At 36.5% G+C, this 20,984-nt stretch overlaps 5 protein-coding genes across 7 annotated transcripts; 3 read left to right on the top strand and 2 right to left on the bottom strand.

The window, feature by feature from the left end:
• The first annotated feature begins 123 nt into the window (after positions 1 to 123).
• Positions 124 to 865, top strand: LOC120004478 (zinc finger protein SHOOT GRAVITROPISM 5-like). The gene has a single exon (XM_038853835.1). It carries the CDS (start codon positions 144 to 146, stop codon positions 672 to 674), a length of 531 nt encoding a protein of 176 aa, XP_038709763.1. The 5' UTR covers positions 124 to 143; the 3' UTR covers positions 675 to 865.
• Positions 866 to 5,741: 4,876 nt separating this feature from the next.
• Positions 5,742 to 9,954, top strand: LOC120004076 (TITAN-like protein). Of its 3 annotated transcripts, XM_038853311.1 has the most exons (7): positions 5,742 to 6,173; positions 6,625 to 6,751; positions 6,913 to 7,231; positions 7,358 to 7,434; positions 8,244 to 8,310; positions 8,516 to 8,940; positions 9,418 to 9,954. In XM_038853311.1, the coding sequence occupies exons 1-7, from the start codon at positions 5,860 to 5,862 to the stop codon at positions 9,490 to 9,492; spliced, it is 1,404 nt and encodes a 467-aa protein (XP_038709239.1). In that variant the 5' UTR covers positions 5,742 to 5,859; the 3' UTR covers positions 9,493 to 9,954. The 3 variants fall into 3 exon arrangements, with proteins under 3 accessions (XP_038709239.1, XP_038709238.1, XP_038709237.1); XM_038853310.1 differs by having other exon boundaries at positions 6,913 to 7,434; positions 8,244 to 8,304; XM_038853309.1 differs by having other exon boundaries at positions 6,913 to 7,434.
• Positions 9,955 to 10,845: 891 nt separating this feature from the next.
• On the bottom strand, positions 10,846 to 12,392 carry LOC120004077 (protein transport protein Sec61 subunit gamma). Its single transcript, XM_038853312.1, has 3 exons — positions 12,161 to 12,392; positions 11,963 to 12,078; positions 10,846 to 11,086 (listed from the first exon to the last, which is right to left on the bottom strand). Exons 1-2 carry the CDS (start codon positions 12,252 to 12,254, stop codon positions 11,963 to 11,965), a joined length of 210 nt encoding a protein of 69 aa, XP_038709240.1. The 5' UTR covers positions 12,255 to 12,392; the 3' UTR covers positions 10,846 to 11,086.
• Positions 12,393 to 13,815: 1,423 nt separating this feature from the next.
• LOC120004211 (xyloglucan endotransglucosylase/hydrolase protein 2-like) lies at positions 13,816 to 15,234 on the top strand. Its single transcript, XM_038853481.1, has 4 exons — positions 13,816 to 13,996; positions 14,132 to 14,232; positions 14,503 to 14,693; positions 14,847 to 15,234. Exons 1-4 carry the CDS (start codon positions 13,816 to 13,818, stop codon positions 15,232 to 15,234), a joined length of 861 nt encoding a protein of 286 aa, XP_038709409.1.
• Positions 15,235 to 15,667: 433 nt separating this feature from the next.
• LOC120004210 lies at positions 15,668 to 20,694 on the bottom strand. The gene is made up of 7 exons (XM_038853480.1): positions 20,671 to 20,694; positions 20,044 to 20,157; positions 19,519 to 19,638; positions 19,238 to 19,291; positions 18,981 to 19,070; positions 17,637 to 18,902; positions 15,668 to 17,550 (listed from the first exon to the last, which is right to left on the bottom strand). The coding sequence occupies exons 1-7, from the start codon at positions 20,692 to 20,694 to the stop codon at positions 16,336 to 16,338; spliced, it is 2,883 nt and encodes a 960-aa protein (XP_038709408.1). The 3' UTR covers positions 15,668 to 16,335.
• Between the last annotated feature and the right edge of the window lie 290 nt (positions 20,695 to 20,984).

Raw genomic sequence — 20,984 nt, 5'->3', positions numbered from 1 at the left:
GTAGATTTGCAAATAGGAGAAAGGAATGTTATAGGGTAATTTCACAGAATTCAACGTGTGGTTAGTAGGATGAGGATGGGTATAATGGTAATTTGGGTTTGTTTGAGTTGATTATATACGGGGCACCAGCATCTGAACCCACAATGGGATTGAAGTTGTCCATGGAAGAGGAGGATCAGAAGGAACTCCAGCTCCTCCCATCTCAACACTCCATAGCTTCCTCATCACACATGTCATCCAGGCCGCTGGATTCTCCGCTGAACTTTCGATCCGCGGTGCCCGATCAATTCGAAACACCACCACCAGACCTACAACTATCAATCAGCTTAAGCCCAATTCAACAACCAAAGAACTGTCTCTTTACGGACTCCACACGCGATTACAGCGATGCTAAGGAGGCGGACGCAAGCAGTGTCGAGGCTTTGAAGTGGCAGGCCGCGGAGCAAAAGCGCTTAGCCGCCATTGAAAAGGCTTACGCAAAGAGAGTTAGGGAGCTTACAAGGAGGGAGATGGAGTTGGCACAATCAGAGTTTGCAAGAGCAAGGAATATGTGGGAGAGAGCAAGAGAAGAGGTTGAGGAAGCGGATAGAATGAAAGAGAGAGCAACTAGACAGGTTGATTCTTCGTGCATGGAAATCACTTGCCAGGCTTGCAGGCAAAGGTTCCGTCCTTAAAAAGGATGGAGAGAACATTTGGGTGTGGATTAATGTAATTGTTTATCCTGAAGAATCAAGTTTGTATTGAGTTATTTTTGGGTATTGGCTTGGTGCAATGTTGACCTGAACAATAACAGATATGGAAGAAGATAACGAGACTATATGTTAGTGCTATAAGAAGCAATAACATGCTTATTGAGTGATGAAAACGATCTCCTAGAATATAGTCTTCAAATGATAAAACAAGAAACGTATATAGTTAAGCAATCAATTTCACTCAAACTTAAAAGCATAAATTGTTGTTTAATCATCTAATTTTTATGGCATCTAAGGCTTTGAAAAGCATGTATACAAAGAAGTCAAAAAGTAAAATACCATGGAGGAGAGGTACCCCGTACCTGCAAGAAGCTGAGGGTTGCTGACAAATGCCGGTTGGAGATCCAACGCTGGGCTCCTAATTAACGGGAAAAAATCAAACCAAAACTATCATTGTTAGCTAGGATTGAAAGATAATGAAACAGAGAGATGACCAATAGAAAGAGAAAGAGGAAGACATATCTCACTCCCTTTTTAATTTCGAGATTAAGAGCTGGCTCCACATTGATTTTTTTTATTCTGCTCTTATAGTTCACATATTTACATTATTATTTCAAGCAGAAGCATATGAAAAAGCGCATAAAATCAGCCTTTTATCATATGACAAATTTGTAAGACTGTAAAGCACTTAAACTCCGGGATTTGGACTTAAATGGTCCAGTAAGGCAGTGTCAGGAATCCAACTCAAAATAAACAAAGAGTAGCTGAAATTTAATATTTTTGACAAGAACACACCTAGTAGAGATTATTTAAACAAGATATTCTTCGGATCAGCAGTCATGGGACACAGATATCTTTGCCTTAACTCAAGTTCCCGAAATTCTTATATTATCTAGATACTAGTGGAACTCAAGAATCATATAATGCAGCCTAGATGAGTCAAACCTGAAGCAACAAGGGTCAAGTTAAGAACCTTGATTTCGGTAGAAAGGCAAATGAATCAGAACAAACAGCAGGTAATTCATCAACAACAAGACAGGATAGCTGTATCCACTTGTATTTAACTTCTTAACTTTTGCTAGTCAGAAACCAAACATCCACTACCCTTGTCTAGGATCCAACACAAAATAACTATTTCGGATAGGATAACTCTGCTCAAAGCATCACCTATAGAGCACTGAACTGTGTCGCGAGTATGGAACTTGCTCGATTTGTCAGCAACCTTCGAACATGTTACTCAAATACAGTTAACCTGTCAATGGTCGTTCAAATAATACACTGATACATAATCTTGTGGTGGGCCTAGGATCTTTGAAGTTTCAAAATTACATTACAGAACAAAAGGGAAAAGATTGAATGATAAAAGGCTTTATTAATTATTAGAACCATATCTGTAATTTGGATGCAAGAGGCTTCTCATATGCAAGACTTAGATAAGGACCTAAAGATCATATTTCCTTACCATCTAACCACTTGTGGTTTGGCTATTGCCAACGCACCGTCTCAAAGATGCTGATAGGACGTGATTTAAGGTGATTAATTGATGTTTTAAGTTTCCATATGGTCTTGTCTGATATTATTGGTTTAGTTTAGTTGAGGAGAATTCAAATACCAAGTGAAGAAAGAGCAACAGCCACGTGCTATTACAACCCCTTAAGTCCTACCTATTCTGTAATAGACAAAAATCTTTGAGATACTCTCTCAAAAGAGTCTAATTGTCATGTAGAAATCCCCTAGTGTGCTTTATATGGTGCTCTGCCATAAAGCATATTGCCAATGATAGAAATTCACAACTTTATAGACCAAAAACAAACCCAAACCAAAAGGCTCTCTGGTTGTTTTCAGATAGAGATTCATAATCACCTAATAATCATACTAATCAAGACTGTACTCCTTCATATGAGCAGTTCCATTATGGAGGTCTTTGTCTTTTATCTTTTTATTTTGATACAATCTGAGAAATGAAAGAGATATCAATTCTTTCATAAAGTTGAGTGCAGGATAAAGTTGTAGGACATACTTGCTGAAACATCAAAGCAGCTCATTATGACAAAACCTTAACATTTGTCTTTTCACATTGTCCACATGTTATTCTGAATGATACTGCATTTCTACCTGATATTGGAAATATATGTAATATCTAAACCTAATACCTAGTGAATTACAAAGAAGAGTAGCCGTAATCATTTTTTCCTCTAAGTAGAGGTAAATGACTCCCCATGCACAATGCTCCAATGGTGGAGGTGGGTCCGAGAAGGGCAAGATTTGATTAAGCTATCTTACCATTGCAATTCGGAGAGACTGTTTTCATGATTTGAAGCCATGACTCATAAATTAGGGTGAAGCAACCTAACCACTAGGGAAAGGGTTCGCCTTCAGTGTTTTTCTCTAAGTATGTTCCTAAATTACATTCATTCTATATTTATGAATTATTTGGCATGGTTTAGATTTGGCTTGCTAAATCCCTATCTATACACCATAATAAAGACATATAAGGCTAGTGGTCTCTATAGATTTCCCTTAGAAGAAATTTGCAATGTTGTTCTCTTAGGAGAGATCTAGTTACAAACAAAGGGAAGTGCCAATCATTGAGTGAAGCATTGATGTGCATTACTATCAAGATGTACTAGAGGACAAAGCAAGCTGGAGTTCATCATGTCAATTGAGAATTCATTATGTACACTTTGAAATAATGGCATTAGGTACTATGAGAATTAAAGACAATCCGACCATTTTCCGTCTCTTTTTTGGTAGCAGAGGAGATCAGGACATTAAATCTATGGAACTGTTTAGTCAACTCATGATAAAAGCAATCAAGAAAAGATCCTGGTATCTTTAAATGCAGAAAAGTGCAATTCATGCTTCATAGTGGAGGACACAACCTTGCAGTCACACCATGTGGAAATTGTAACCACACTATCACATTAGTAAGCACAACACATATACTTTTACCTTTTTTTCCAAAAGCTTGCAGATTAAAGAATGAGATGCATCACAGAGATCATCTTACTGCTTCTTTTGCCCTTTGACCAGAAGTATAAGTACCTGCCGAGGATTAAATGTTTTTTAAATTCCGTCACGGGTAAAAGAACAGATGCTCATTCACCAGTGCATAATAAACATCCATTACAATTTGAAAAGAGCCATTGACACTTTTTTGCATGCCTTCTGCTGTTAATTTCCATTCATCGAAAGGTGAACACACACATACGCACAAATGTATATAACACATAGTAGTCACTAGTCAGGATAGGAATTGATGTAGAAACAAGAAAGTCATATACATAGTTAACTATTCACCTAAATCAAGCTACTGAGATGCTGAATTAATTCAGGAAAGTTAAACTATCAGCCAAAAAAAAGAGCAATGGTGAATCAATTTATTGATAAAATTAACAGTCACTGCCTAAGATTGGCAAACCGGCAAGATCGAACATGATTGATTGAGCTTTAATACCTCAATTTCCAAGTGCCTTCATCCTCCAGGCTCCATGCCCTAACTTCTTCAATTTCAAGAACTACTACATGCAAACAATTCTTGATAAATACAGTTGCTACAAATTACAATATTGCATTGAAAACAGTTCTGATTGGTTTCGTAGATCCAAATTTTCCTCAGAATTCAGTGCTCAACATGATTCATGTATACCGATCTATCTTTGTTACTTGTTATGATGAAGATAACGAACTCACCGAGCTTTGCAGACAATGTCGCGAGACTAATTTTCTTGGTGTTGTAGATTTAATCTGAAATTGCGTATCAATACCATCATATTGTGGGAAGTTCAAAGGATTTATGGGACGTTCGAAATTTGATGAGATGTTTCCTAATCGCATTTGGAAAAAGGCGGGATGTTCATACGGCGACGTTTGCAGGGTATGCGAAATTAGAAAATTTTTGAGGTTAAATTATATTTTTCGTCATTGGAATATAGAAGTTGTTCACTTTTAACACCGAAAGATTTTTGATTATAAAGTCATCACTCATTGATTCAAAATGAGACAAAACACTCACTTGGATAGATTTTCAACAGTGTCGGGCATGAATGCAGCTGATGTGGCATTTAATCAACAAATTTGGTCAACATATTCTTATGTGGCAACAAACATATATGACTTGGAATTTCAAAGTAGATTTTATGGAAAAAGAAAAACAAAAATTGATCTGCCAAAAAAAATAAAAAACCTTCTCTGCTACCTTTCCTCTCTCTAAACCCTAATCTTCATTCCAACAACAGAGGCCTCTCGTCATTGTCAATCAAGCCGTGGGCACATCTATTCATGCATTCCAGTGTGAGTTTCGATTGAACAATCTGGGCCTGCAACCATGGTCAAGGAAGAAAGCCAAGCGAAAGGGGAGGGGTATTACCACTAGGCAAGGCAATAGCTATGGGTTTGGTATGAGGGGCACAAGTTTCTCCGATCTGATACATAGAGTGACAGCTTCATGCTTGTTGTACCCACTTGCAACCAAGAGGCACGATTCTGATGAAATCATTGGGAATTGGTCCAAGAACAAAAACGATGATGAAGTGTATGGGTATGAGTCTAACCAATTCGAAAAAGACAGCAAAGAAGAACGACAAGGTGGTTTCTTGGGACTACAATGATTGGCTGGTATGCACTAAGAGGACTATAATGGTTGATTGGTATGCACTATGAAGGTCTTCAGATCTTTCTTTCTCATTGCCATAGCATATGGTGCTGCCATCTTCACCGACTTCTCTTGTAGATAAAATGTTTTTAATACTAGGTTTTTTTATTTTATTTTTAAAAAATCTAGCTGGAATTTATGATTTGTTGCCACGTAAGCATTTATTAACCAAATGTGTTGACTTAATGCCACATCATCTTTAACCCTACCTGTTATTGTAGCAATTTTGATCGAAACCCTTAAATATTTCATTTTGTATCAATGAGTTATGACTTTGTAAAAAAAAAATTTCAATGCTAAAAGGGAACAATGTCTATTTTTCAAAAAGACGAAAAATATAATTAACCGCAATTCAATTTCGCTAAACATATTTCCTAAAAGCATTTGGAAAAAGCGGGAGGAGCATACGGTGACGTTTCTGAGGCAAAACGCTGTCATGGAGGAATCTACATACAGGAATGGAGGATCGTATGAGATTTCAAAAACCCTAATCCTAATTTCAAAATCGATACGATGAACAAGAAGAACAACCACCACAATGCAAATAGGAAGGTTAAAGAGACGGACAAAAAGAAGAACCAGAAGGGAGAATTCGAGTTCTGCAAGGTGTGTCGCCTGAATCACGACCAAGGAGAGCGCCACAAGTACTTCCCGAAACACAAAAGTTCTCTCGCTGCCTTCCTTTCTCGGTTCCAATCGAAGCTGAACGACGTACGTTACTTCGTCAAACATCCTATCGTCCTTGCCTCGGAGCATGCCTCTCGCAATCGCCTGTGGTGTGTCTTCTGCGATACTGATATTGACGAGCTTGGTTGCTCCTTTGCATGGTAAATCTTGTCCCTGGAAATTTTCATCAGTTGAGTTTGTTTGTTGAGATACCAGTGTAAAAAAAGCAGAGATTCCCCTTATTTTTTTAAAAAAAAATCTTATCTGTTCAAATTGGAGTTGGGGAATAGAGAATGAAGAACTACTCTACTGAGGTAGACAAAAGAGAACTGAAAGTTGGTTGCAATGTTTTCTATTTTGAATGCACTTTGGTGAATTGCAGTGTGTTTGATGTTTATAGAATCAATCAATCAAGAAAAAACTGTGCCCTACTTTTTTGTTGAATTGAATTGTGTTCAGTTGAGGGAAGTGCGATAAGATGAAAATTTTAATGGCATAGTGTTACTCACTGGTAGATGAAGACTATAAGATAACATTTGTATTTTTGTTTTCTTCTCTTAAGTTTCTGAGCAATTAGTTAAGTTATTTGCTTTGGATATTTTCTCTTACCAGTGAAAATGCAATCAATCATCTCGGAAGTGGTGAACATTTGAAAATCTTGAAGAAATTCTTGTGGAAAAATGGTGGTGGCATGGATTGCGTTGATACTTTCAGAATTCTGGAAGCTGATCTCACTAAGGTAGTACTCTTGGTGCTTTAATAAATTATCTTTTGCGTTCAAGGAAAGATGTTTCTGGTTATTGAGAGATAGATAAGAAGCACGAAACTGTTAATGGTATTTAATGCTTACGGGATGCATGAAAGAAAAGTATTTATCCTTGCCATTTTCTTTGATTGCAGTGGAAGAACAAGTGCAAATCATTAAAGGAGGAGTCTGTATCAGCTAGTGGAGGCTCTCATGCCCTTCCATTTGTTTCTGCTAATGATATCCACAATGATCTGAACTTTGGAAATATAAATAACTCTGACCAAAATACTTTTGATCCTTTTAAATCCAATTTTTCCAATGGTGTTATGCCTTTACAGTATAATACGAATGAGTATCAGATATCACATTCGAAACTCCTTGAAGTTACAAATGCTGGACCAGTCAGACAACATTTTACTTCTCATATGCCTGTAGAGACACTTCGGGCTGCAAGTGCAAATGCTTTGGGAGGTATGGAAGATGTCTTTCATGTTTCTTTCATCATGAACTTTGTCAGGTTCATTCCATGGCAGATTTTCCGGTGGAGAAATAATTATCATGTTAGTTTCTGGTATATCCTATGTACATGTTTTGCAGTGAATCAGAATGCCCAACTTTATCCTACCTTTAATGCTATTGGCTTCTCGGGTAATAACGATTCCAGCTGTGTAGCAGTAAGTTTTACCCTCACTTTTGAGCTAATGTTATTTTTTCTACATTTGAAATTCAATTTCCTTTTATAAATTTTTATGTTCTGGAGCATTAACAGATACCTGGGCACAGAGCCAATTTCCTTTAAAACTATGGTGCTCCCATTCTTGTAACTATCTCCTTGAGGCCCTTTGTTTGACCTATTTGTAATTGTCCTAGCACCTTCTTGGTGCCTGTTCAATATAAATCTTTTCCATTCAAAAAAAGCTGTATATTTGGCTCCTTGTCTATTGTTTCTTGTTGCTCTTTGCATTAGTTCATTGATTATTCTTATTTAGCCAACTTGTCTTTAGATTCTCAAAAGTCAAGAAGAGTACTTATTTGCTTATGAGTTTGTATGATTTTCATTTCCTTTGTACTATTATTTTTCAGACTAAATAGGCAATGTAATTTTCATTTTATCTAAAAAAATGTATGTTAACAAATATGAGTTTTGCTCAAATATTTGTATCAGGCTCAAGCTCTTATAAGTTATAACTAGTGTTTTCTAGATAACATGCTTGCAGAAACGCATATTTCCTGTTTTGTGTTCAGGATATGCTAGTTCTTAATTACTTTATTAGAGTCTACTTGTTTGTTGTTAATATTTAATATGATATGCTGGTACTCGCTTCGTACTCATTAATCTGAATTGGGTCTTCTACAGCTTACCTCCAATGTTATACTCATGTTTTCTTTATGCTTAATTTTTATCATGATTTAAAAGCATTTGCGTTCATTCATAGATCATTTTTAGTCAAATAGATGTCAATATGTCATGTTTTTGGTCTAGATTAACCAGGTTTATCAGGATCAACGAGTTATGAAGGAAGTGAGCAGTTCACAGTCACAGGGTAATGGTATTTGTTTTTTACTGGTTTTTGTTCATTATTCTTCATTTATTTTTCATCAAGCAGTTGTCAAGATGCTACATGCATAAGGTGTCACATGTCCTTAGGAATGAGGCTATAGTGCTATACTCACAATGCATTAAACAGGGTACATTGGTAAAGTTGTTTTTTTTATTCAGTATGTGTTCCTCATCTTGTGTTTTTCTCTCTTCAGGATTGCCAAATGTTTCTCAGATGTCTTGCATGGCTCCAGAAGGGCTTGGAGGAAATGTGCACACTGGAGCACCTCCTCCTTGGCTTGAAACTTCTGGGGAAAATGAGTTAAATGTGAAAAGATCAGCTTCTAGTAGCTCTATTTCTCTTTCGAGTAAGTCAGGGAAGTCACATAAGTTGAATCCTAAAAGGGTGGGAGCTGCTTGGGCAGAAAAGAGAAAGCTTGAGCTGGAAATGGAGAAGAGAGGAGAGATTCTACGGAGCGATTTTGATGATGACTGGCTTCCTAATTTTGGTAGAGTTTGGCAATCAGGTAGTCGAAAGGAATCAAGAAAGGAATTTGAAATGGAGAAACAAAAAACACAAAAAGTTGAGGTTCACTCTGAGCCAGCAATTGAGATACAGCCTTACATCAGCAAACGCATGGTAAGGACCATGTTCCATATGCTTTGTTGAAAAACTGTTTCAAATAATTTTATGTTCCATATGGTCAATATGAATAGAATTTTAGCTTTGGTTTAGTTATCTATTTACTGTTCGTCATCTTTTACATCTTCATCTGCCTGCATATGAATATGGGCTGTGTTGCTACTTTTTGAGAAGTTAAAGAAGATAAGGTTTTAATTGACTGGTCAGTAGTTTTGATTTAGACTCTCCTCAAGGTTCAGGGGAGCATGGTAGCATGTATGCATATAGCTATTTTGGATACCGTATGTGTGAAGGTGCCACTGAGCAGGAATAGGTATTCCAGCTCAGTTGCACATTCCTTTTTGTCACCCCATGTCTCCACACGCTCTATAACTTGAATAGGTATCAACCCAGTTGATTTTGTTTGTGAATCATGGGGTTATGTATCTGACTTCCCTCATTTGCATGCATTTTTTTCTTTTGTTCCCCTTGCAGCGAAAAGAGCAAGTGAGTGGAAGCTCTGGTGATTGTCATGGAACTAATGACGATTTCGGTGACAATCATACTTAGAGATTTCTCTAAATATTCTTTTATCATTTTCATGGGAGACTGGATTGGCCTGCGGATCCTTTTTTCAAGGTGGGATGTGATGTGATCACGGTAACCTCTATGAATTGGCGTTTTTTAGTCCCACACTGCACAAAGGATAGAGTCATTTTGTTTTAGTCCCTTGTCCCTACTCCCTGCTGCAGCCATGGACCTGGAGACTGAATTGTGGAGGCAGTTTGTTGATACCCCTTGCGTATTACTTAAATTGGACAAAATCTGATACACTGACATCTAGTTTCTCTCTCTACTAGTTGAAATAAGATTATGTAGCTACTCTTTCTCAACTGGAATGTCAAGGTGACCTAGGGGACCTTAATCTGTCTCCTCTGAGTTGTCAGATTCTGCGTTCCATATTTCCGTGTATCTGACCTCATGCTGCGAATCAATGAACTAACTGTGAATGACTTCATCCTTTTCACATTAGATCATTTGATATACTGCAATTGACCCCCCCCCCTTTTCCAAGAAAATCATCTTTAGCATCATGATACTTGCTTTCATTGGGTTGGTGTTTCAATCATTTGTTAGAGATCCGGGCTCGGGTCCTCGAATTTTTTGATGGTTTCATCATTTCTCTCATATCTTTGCGTTGGGTGCATATGAGTGAAGTTGAAGAAGTTGCCTATTCACTATTTGGTAGTTCGTTGCTTTCAATCAAATTTGAGGTACTCCATCATATGTATGGGGATGATCTGTAAATGTTACTGGCTTGACTAGACTAAGCAATTCTGGAGCTTGAAGCAATCAATTCTGTTCGTTGGTTGTTAAACATGCCAAATGAATAATGTTTTCTTCTGGAAATCAAATCCAAATGGAATTTGAATAAGTTCCCAATGCAGCATGAATTTCTCAGAAAAAGTTTATTTGAAATCGTAGTCTCTCAAGGTGATGTCAAGCCGCTACTCACCAGCTCTTTTTGTATGCTTTATCCATGCAATGATGTAACAGAATCAGGAATGAAACTGTATCCCAAAGAAATGTACATGTACAGCATCAACAAAATTCCAATACTAAACTTTGAAGTCATTCTAACAGTTCATATCACTTTTTTATTGAGGAAGTGGAACTTTCTTCTAAGATACTTAAGTCCTTTGGTAAGAACTTACCTGGGATTGATGCATTGCACGCATCACATTGTAATAGAGCTCTGTTTATGGTTCTAGTCAACCATGGAGTCCGGATTAGAGTTTGCCAAGCCCCCCACTGCACGTTTTCATATCTTCTACACAGTAATTTCATATTGCCCAAAATGCATATACTTAAAACACTATACCTGTGTCAATCCCTTCGACATATCACACAGATTGACAGGAGTCCGGGGGGAAATATCTCAAACGATATTGTAATCTGTAAATCCAATCACAATTAAGGAGAAGAGCCTCGAGGGACAACAAAAAAGTTCAAAATCTCAAGTATCATATTTAACTTGCGTATCAATTAAGAAAAAAGTCTAAAGACTCTTAAACAATCTAAATGCTAAGAAATCCTTTAAGCACAATTTGCACTCTTCCAACTGTGTTGATCCACTACCAGCATCCTTAATCCTCTAGGTGACCTGAAAATGGTATGATAAAAGTAGAATCAGAACATGTTTTAGCTAGCAATCAATAAATAAATAAATTCAAAAAACCGACAACATCGACAAAGTTTAAAAGAATCATCTGCCTGTGGAGCCTATCGCCTCGAAGCAGCAGTTAGGAGACAATATTGGCAATTGAGTATCTTCATGCATTAAGAGTGTATGCTAACTAAAAAAACCATGATCTTGTGGTAATTCCAAACTTACCATTACAATCCACAAAAATATAATATTCACGGGCCACAAGTTAGAACAGCTTATAGATCAAAATAAACACAGAAGAAATAAGAGTTACCATAGTCCCATACACAGCTAACATCAGCAAATAAGTAAATAACAAATACTAACAATAACAACATGATAGTCCCACTCTCATCATCTTCCAGCCTCCATCCCATACAATTTAGCGCACATTACATGAACCCGTGAGAGAAACTAGTTGAAATCCTCCAACGAATTCTCCTTTGCCATTTGTTCCAATCTAAAACTATACTCTATCTTTTGGCTTTTCAGTATCACTTCCATCCAGGTCTATGTTAGGGTTCTTAATATCTTCCACTAGAATCTCCTATCATTACCGTCTATGTAGTGCAAATAAAATTTTTCTCAAATTCAAAATCAATCGATACCCCAGAAATACCTTTCCATCAAAACACCTGTGGCCAAAATGTCCATCAACTTGACAGAATACCATCCCAATCCCAATCAGATCCAAAATACTAGCTAGGCAGGCATAACTGCATTCTCGATCAGAATGAACGTCGGGAAAAAACAGAGATTCTAACAAACAACCATCCAAAAAACCTAATGGAACACAAAATCAAACGATGTACATGGATCTGAAAATTTTACCTAAGCAGATCCAACAATGATGTTGTTGATGGGAATGAAGATAAGCTTGACGAAGAACCCCACGAATCCCATCACCACAAAACCGATCGCCGTACGGATCGCAACCTTCGAAAATTCTACTCAAACAAAGCCACAAATAAATCACACCTTACCAAAAAAAACCCTAAAGACATACACAAATGTTATATACAAGGGTACCTTTACGATCAGGCTTGTGGCACCTCTTGACAAGGCGAACGCTGTCCTTAGCGAACTCTCTGAGCGGATCGACAACGGAGTCTATGGCGTCCATGTCGTCGGAACTCGGAAGCCTTTAGATCTGACAAATTAGAAGTAAATTGGGATTTCCAGGGAGAGAGAGACGCGGGTGAAGGGAGAAGGCCAGTAACGCGTTGTTGGGTGAAGACTGAAGAGTTCGAGAGTACGAGTACTTGTTGGGTCAAAACTGGTCGGGTTTGCCTATCGGACGAAAATGCCACTACTTGAGTCGGTTGACCAAGCTAACCTTTTTTTATCTATTTTAAGACAAATGTATGTAATAAATATTTATTTATTTTTAAAAAAATGTACATAAGGGATTAAACTCAAGTGATCAACCATACTAATTTTTGCATAGAAATTAAATTAGATTATATGTACGTATATTAGGTGAAATTAATTATATTTTTTTCTCTATTTATTTTAGAACATGATTGTTCACGAAATATTTCCAATTAAGTGAGTCTAATTTGACGTGTATCATCTATTGAAATCATTGTGATTATCGTACTCTTCAATTCCTATTAGAATTAAAAACAAAAAATACCACGTCATTTGATAACAACTTGAAGATGATGTTGTGGACGTATGAGAGAATACTCTAAAATTCCTCTAAGCTTTAACTTTTCTAAATTTTATTTATAGAAGATAGATGTTAAAAATTGTAAAAATAAAAAAATATTTATTATTTGATTATATTCAATCAATGAGAAATGAAATAATATTAAAAATTTACATTTAAAACACAAAACATTATAAATATTGTGAGATATTATCAAAATTATGTGTGTTCAAAAGGGCATTATAAGTACTTAATTAATAATAATTAAGAATTCTCAATTCTGGGGAGGAACGGATGAATCCTCTCTTTTTGTGAGGAAATGAGAATTCTTCCTTTGGGAATAATCTAACTTTGCTTGTAATTCTAGATTCTAAGAATTACACCAATCAAACATGGAAATCATTCACACAAAAAAAAAGCTCAAATTCCTAAAAAGTTAAATTCCGCGAATGCATGCATGTAATCAACGCAAGATCACTCTAAAATTTCTCTAAGCTTTAATTTTTCTAAACTTTATAGAAGATAGATATTAAAAATTGTAAAAAGAAATATATATTTATTATGTGATTATATTCAATCAATGAGAAATGAAAAAATATTAAAAATTGACATTTAAAATACAAAATGAGATATTATCAAAAATATGTGTTTTCAAAAGGATATTATAAGTATTTAATTAATAGTAATTAAGAATTCTTAATCCTTATCGAGAAATCCTCCTTTTTTTGGAAGGACCAGACAAATCCTCTCTTTTGTGAGAAAATGAGAATTATTCCTTTGAGAATAATCTAACTTTGCTTGTAATTCTAGATTCTAATAATTCCACCAATCAAACATAGAAATCATTCACACAAAAAAGAAGCTCATATTCCTAAAAAGTTAAATCCCGCGAATGCGTGCATGTAATCAACGCAAGATCATAACATGGTAGCATGCCTACTATATCTGCAAATGCATGTATGTATCTATATTCAATGTCCCGTATATAAATATAGCAGATGTAGTATTAGCTTGGATCACATCCTTTTGTTTAATGGCTAATTATTATTGTCTTCAAGGTGGTCTTCTTGTTTTTCTCCTAATTGTTACATGGCCACATGAAGGTTCAGCCGATGTTAGCTTCAATGACAATTACTACATCACTTGGGGATACAATCATGCTCAACTTCTCAATCAAGGAGCAAAACTTCAACTTACATTGGATCAATCTTCTGGTAATTCTCACTTCTTAATTCGCCTATATATATATATATATAAAATGTCCATGCACACTAAAAAAAAGCTAATTAATTAAAAAAATAATTAGTGTATAATCCTTTCTGATTAATTATTTTGTGTACTTCAATTAGGGGCCGGATTTGAGTCAAAGGCGATGTTCGGGTCGGGTTCCTTCACCATGAGACTGAAAATACCAGGAAATAATTCAAACGGAGTTGTTTCAACTATTTATGTAAATATATATCAATTTAGTTTAATTATGGTTTTTGCGTAAAAAATGATAAATATCTCAACAATTGGTATCCCAGATCTTGAGTCGAATGCACAGGATTTAAGTGAGTTTGTGGGCTCCAAATATCTCACATGATGCACATGAACTCCTACGCGCATAACTGATCAGAAAGTGGGATACCAAATGCTGAAATCCCTATCACTACGGCTTCATTTACATGGTTGGAATTAACTAAACCAAGAGCTTTTAACTAATTTTGGTTGATCACAGTTGAATTCCAAGACATCAATTCACGATGAGATCGACTTGGAGTTCTTGGGACACAATGGACCTCCTTACAAATTAAGTACAAATGTGTTCTCAAACAATATAGGAGGCAGAGAGCAACAGTTTAAGCTTTGGTTCGATCCTACAAAACATTTCCATTCTTACACTATTCTATGGAACGACCACCAGATAGCGTAAGTTTTAAAGCGCATATATATATGTTTGTGAATTTCTCTCCGTCAATGCATTTGTGTTTTTTTTTGTTTGGTAACGTGGAACTCATCCAGTTGTCCACTCGACAACTGTCCGCAACCAATTGACTTCATTGTTTGGACAATTATTTTCAGGTTATTTGTGGACGATGTTCCGATCAGAGTGTTTAAGAACATGCCAGATAGCGGAGTGAGTTACCCATCACAACCAATGCACGTGACGGGAAGCCTGTGGAATGCTGAAGGCTGGGCTTCTGGCGGGATTCCAACAGATTGGAGTCAAGGACCCTTCAAAGCTTACTTTCAAGGATTCGATGTCACTGGCTGCCCATTAGAAGACGCCAACAATCGTCAAGCGTGTTATGCCTCAGATTTATGGTGGAATGGAAAGAATTACTGGCAGCTAAATCCCCAACAACAAGCATTGTTGGATCGATCGAGGAAGAGTTACATGACTTATGATTATTGCACCGATAAGTCCAGATACCCTCAGCCGCCTCCGGAGTGTCAATACAACCACTAGAAGAATGGCATTTCTAGCACCATCGATTTCATTTTCTTTGACCCATTCTTGTATCTAGATAGGGGTTCTAATTCTTCGCTACAATTGTTGTTACATTTCTTCCGCAAAACTATCTTAAATCATAAATTAAAATGTGTTTTTGAGTATTTTTTGTGTTCATAATGTTGGAATATGATAGATTATTTTTGAAAAAAAAATTTCAAATCCTACCTAAAATTTAAAAACTAAAAACTAAAATCTAAACCCTAAACACTAATTTCTATATTCTACATATGTCATTTCAAACAAACAAAATCATGATTTAGGGATAAGTATCACAAATACCCTCTAAGTTACGAAAAATGGTCAATTCAGCCCTCTATCTTTTTTTCGTGTCAAATGAGCCCCTCAACGTCAACTAATGGGTCAATCAAGCCCTTGGGTCACTATTCCATCAAAACGTTGATGACGTGGCCGTTAAGTGTTGAGGTGTAATTTTTTTTATTTTTAAATCAATTTCCACGTGTACAACCACCAATACATTGATACCACGTGGCAGAATTAATTTATTTACATTTAGTCAATTTAAAAACTTTATTTATTTGTTGACTTTTTTCCTGGGGTCAACAAAGCCCTTTACGAATATGAGATGGGTCAAGTAAGCCCTTACAGTTTATGTAATAGGGTCAAACGAAACCTTCATATACTTAACTTGTAGCTGCAATCCATATATCAACATTCATAAGACTTACAGGATACTTCAGTGGTCCCAAATCAACGACAAAACAAGACAATAGATATTCAAATTCATACAATTCCAGGGATACTAAGTCCCAATAGAAATCCAGATATTGTAACAATAAAAACCATCATTAAATGAAAACTAAGTTCATAACAAACAAAAACAACATAACAATTCCAAATAGTGAGACAATAAAATCCATTCTTCAAGAGCCACCACCTCCAGCTTCATTCTGGGATGAGTTGTTCTTAGTCATGGAATTTTGACTTCCACGGTCGACCACCCTAGCCATTGAAGTTCCAGGCTACAATAAAGACAAACAAATCCTGTGTCAATACATTTTCATCACAATCTAAATATAGAACAATTGAAAGTAAACTTTACCCATTACTTGTATTGAGAATTGATCGACCTGTCTCGGGATTGATATAAAGACCAAGACCAGTGGGAATTGTTCTCTTGCTTGGATTGCTCTTAGCCCTGCAGTCTTTGTGAAAACGGCTGACGTACTTAGACCTTGGTGCAGCCATTGAATTGCTAGACTGTCCTTGTGTAGTTTGACATGAGCCAGTCGTGGTCCCTTCCATATTTGCAGTAGCAATGGAAGCAGAAGCAATGGAAGGAGAAGTCTGCTGGTTTGGTGTCCTACATGCAGTGAGGGTACTCCTTTGGCTGCTGGCTCCTGGACATTTTTTGTTTCTTGCATTGTGACCTTTGCCTTTGCAAACATTGCAAGTTACTGGCCTCCCAACTCTGCTCAATTTGTGTTTCAAAACATTCTCATTAATTTCCCTCCTCCTTTTCTTCTTTGGCCTCCCAGGCATTTTCCTCAACTTTGGAGGAACCACAACATCTTGCTCACTTTTTGGCCACATATTTTCTCCTCGAATTGGCTCTATTGGTAATTGATATGCCCTCAGATAAATTGGTGTCTTGTACCAAAGATTAATGTAATCTTCAGGCTTGTCACCATTATCATGTAATGCACGGATGGCCTGGGGGCAAGGGATTCCAGAAAGTTGCCATGCCCCACATGTGCACTCACTTTCTCTTAATCTAACAACAAATTGATTAGTACCATGTCTGACTTCATAACTCCCTCCCCCATTCCATTCAGACACCCATACATGACTCTCATTCACATTGTGCAAAATTTTTTTGTGTATCAATGGACCATACTCATGTTTCCATGAATTAACACCAACTTTCTTGTCCCTAAACCTCCTCATCATTGCCCTCCTAATATCTTCTAACATAGAAATTATAGACTTGCTTCTTGCCTCAACTATTGTCCCATTAAATGCTTCACACAAGTTATTATCATTTGAATCACACCTTGGCCATGCTGAGAAGAAAGCTTTGCACCAATGCTTAGGATCACACATCATCAAGTCCTTAGCAGCCTCTGGGTGTACCCTCTCAAGATTCTTGTAATTCTTATCAAAATCATACTTGTTGGTGGACTTAGCTAGGGCCCAGAACAAGTTCTTCAAATGTCTTCCTGAGTGTGTCTTGCTCCAATTTGCATACAAATGTTGACGGCAAAACCTGTGATCAGCTTTGGACCATGTTTCCGCAACAGCCCCAACCAATCCCTACATATAATAGTATTGAATTATATGCCAGATAAACAGTACATAACATAATGATTAAAAAGTTAAACCAAACATGATAAACATACCTTTTGTCTATCACTTATTATTGTCCAGAGCTCTCCCTCAGCTGTCCCAAGATCATGCCTCAACAAGTTTAGGAACCATGTCCATGTCTCAGTATTCTCAACTAGAACTACAGCCCAAGCAACAGGGAGCATTTGGTTGTTCCCATCCCTAGCAATCGCTGTTAGTAGCTCACCCTTTACCAACCCCTTAAGGAAACAACCATCAACTCCTAACACTGGTCTACATCCATTTAAAACCCCAACTTTGCAACTTTTGAAATAGCAATAAAATGTTTTAAATGATGGTGGATCATTCTCATTTTGTCTATCAATGAGTAAGGAAACAGTGGAACCAGGGTTAGAAACTAATAACTCCTCAGCGTAATCCCTGAGTTTAGCATACTCCTTTACACAATTACCTGCCAAATCAGCCAATATTCTCTTCCTAACCCTTTTGCATTGAGTTAAGTTAATTTCTAACTGCAATGTTCTCTCTATAAAAGGCTTCAGATACCTAATCTTAATTTCTGGATGTGCAGCTACTAGATCATAGAATTTAGAGACTAAAAACTTAGTGGTCAGACTCTTCAATACCCTTTTTGGTTCACATGAGTGTTCAGACACATAAGTTTTCACTTGAAAACTGTCAATCACTTTGTCATAGGATGCAAAAATAATCCATTTACAATCAGCAGCCCCTTTGCATTTAGCTCTGCATCTTTTGGGCTCATTTTTTGTGAATCTTATATCTTTTCTACTCATAATTGCATATGTTGTGACAGCTTCTTTAAATTCATCATTAGACTGAAATAACATGCCAAGCTCAAAAGAGGGTATACCTTTATTGCCTTTGAAACGTGGATATCTACTCTTCTTTATGACAACATCTTCTCTAAACTCAGGGTCCTCCTCACCGTTTTCTCTATAGCTGCCAGGATCAGAAGATTCCAAATATTCACTCAAATGTCCATCTGACTCACTATTTTCTTTAGCATCCTCACTACCACCTACCCCAGCATCTCTAACACTACCACCAACCCCATCATCTACATCAATACCACCGACATCAGCATCAATAACATTTGCATTGTCACCATCATCCTCTTTGTCACTTTCCTGTAGCATAGCCACAGACTTCCATCCTCTGCTGAAATTCATAACTTTCTCTCTAGCAGCAATGATCTCTTCATCATCCTCTGAAGAATCATCCAAAGGGAGAAATTCTTCCTCACTTTCTTCTCCTTTCTCAGCATCACTATAATCACTGTCAGAACTTGGTGGTGATTCCTGCAAAAAATGCAGACATTAACTAAACAGAACACAAGTCTTTATCAACAAACAAAGAATCACATAACGTCTTCTCACCCTTCTAATTCGCTTAGCTCTTGTCTTTCGGTTCACCATTGTTACTGGATCAACCAAGGTATAACTGATTAAAACTGCAAAGAAGTACACCTAGTCAATGCAAAATCGAAACAGAATGGGAGCCAGCTCAAAATAAACAGGGAGTGAAACCCAAATCGAAACACATATTGTAGATCGAAACAGAAAGGGATAGAAACAGAAACCAAAATCGAAACATAAAGGTATCTAAATCGAACACAAAGAACCCTAGTGCATACGACAATAACCCAAATCGAAACAAACAAGGAGCGAAACCCAAATCGAAACACATACTGTAGATCGAAACAGAAAGGGATAGAAACAGAAACCGAAACCAAAACATAAAGGTATCTAAATCGAACACAAAGAACCCTAGTGCATACTGCAATAACCCAAATCGAAACAAACAAAGGAGCGAAACCCAAATCGAAACACATATTGTAGATCGACACCCATTTTCAAAAACCAAATCAAAACATAATACCCAAATCGAAAGTCAAATTGTAACTGAAAGGGATACCTGAGCAAGGCGGGAAGGAGGGAGACTCAGTATCAAATTCGCAAGCTGCAAGAACCCTAGCGCAGCAAGCGAGAGTGGCGCAGGTGGGAAAAAATCGTAAGACTGAAACCCCAATTCCCACTGGGTTTAGTATAATGCAATTTTAGTTTAATTTTTTATCAAATTCCATGTAAATAATTCCACATATTGCTCACATTATATAAATATATATGACACATAAGAAAATGGTCTCCACATCAGCAATTTTTGATGGACCATAGATAGAAGGGCAAACGTGACCCATTAGTTGACGTTGAGGGGCTCATTTGACACGAAAAAAAGATAGAGGGCTGAATTGACCCTTTTTCGTAACTTAGAGGGTATTTGTGATACTTATCCCCATGATTTAACATGATTTTCGGGGAGAATTATAACTAAAATTGAAGCTAAAAATTGGAGTCTCTCCCAACTCTTTTGCCACAATACAACAATCGAGCTAATAAATGCGATTACATAATCGCCAAATGGATGATTTTAAGTCTTTGCCAGTGTTAAACATATAGCTTGAACTTCAATCGAGTAACGCACAATCGCACATCTTCTTCGACTGTCATTGACATTATCTTGCATTGAAACAATATAAACATCTGATGTGTGTGCCTAATGGAAATGAAGGAGTGGTAAAACAATTACCATAGGTCTCAGTTTTCTTTCCTTCTTTATTTTTTTTGGAGAAAGAGAGCCTCAAGTTGTTCAAGGAGATGCTAGTATCCACAACTTGACTCAATAGGCCCTTCCTTCAAAGCGCTACAAAATGGTTTTTCTTGCCAATTCTATATAATCGCATGCATGAGCGTGCCCGCTCAATCAAAACATATCAAAAATGTTAAAGGTTTAATATGTTTAGTATTTGATATTGAACAAACTAATTGACAATTATCTTTACATCGAAGTGGACCATATCAATGCTCATTAACTCGTTGTTTTTTGCATTCAGAGAATCTCACATGCATGTAATTCTAATTTAAACGTGTCAGTCAAGCCGAGTTGAGTTTAGTTTCTCAAAATAATTGAGAGACATGTTGTTTAGTTTGTTGTCTTGTGTTTTTTTTTATTTGCTTTTCAAGAAATTATTTTCAAAGAACAATTACTTATATAGAGAAATAGAATTACCATGAACATCACAAAAACAAACATGTCTTTACATATTCTTAATTTTATGTGATTGAATTTATTATATGCGAGGAATGTAAATTAATAAAAATAATATATGAATTGCATAACGTTTGTAGATTTAAAATAGTTCTTTTATATCCCCTATTAAATATCATAAAGAAACATTAAAGCAAAAAAATAAATAGATAAAACTAATTCACTTGCCACAATAAATTGATGAGTTTATTGCGTTTTATATTTTCTTTGTGTTTCATGAATTTCTTAAAGCAAAAAATAAATGGATGAAACTGATGCATTCACCACAATAAAAT

The sequence above is a fragment of the Tripterygium wilfordii genome, chromosome 8, assembly GCF_013401445.1.
Source record: "Tripterygium wilfordii isolate XIE 37 chromosome 8, ASM1340144v1, whole genome shotgun sequence".
NCBI classification, from domain to species: Eukaryota; Viridiplantae; Streptophyta; class Magnoliopsida; order Celastrales; family Celastraceae; genus Tripterygium; species Tripterygium wilfordii.
The sequence above is the reverse complement of the archived record's forward strand: the minus strand, read 5'-3'. Positions and strand labels throughout refer to the sequence as shown.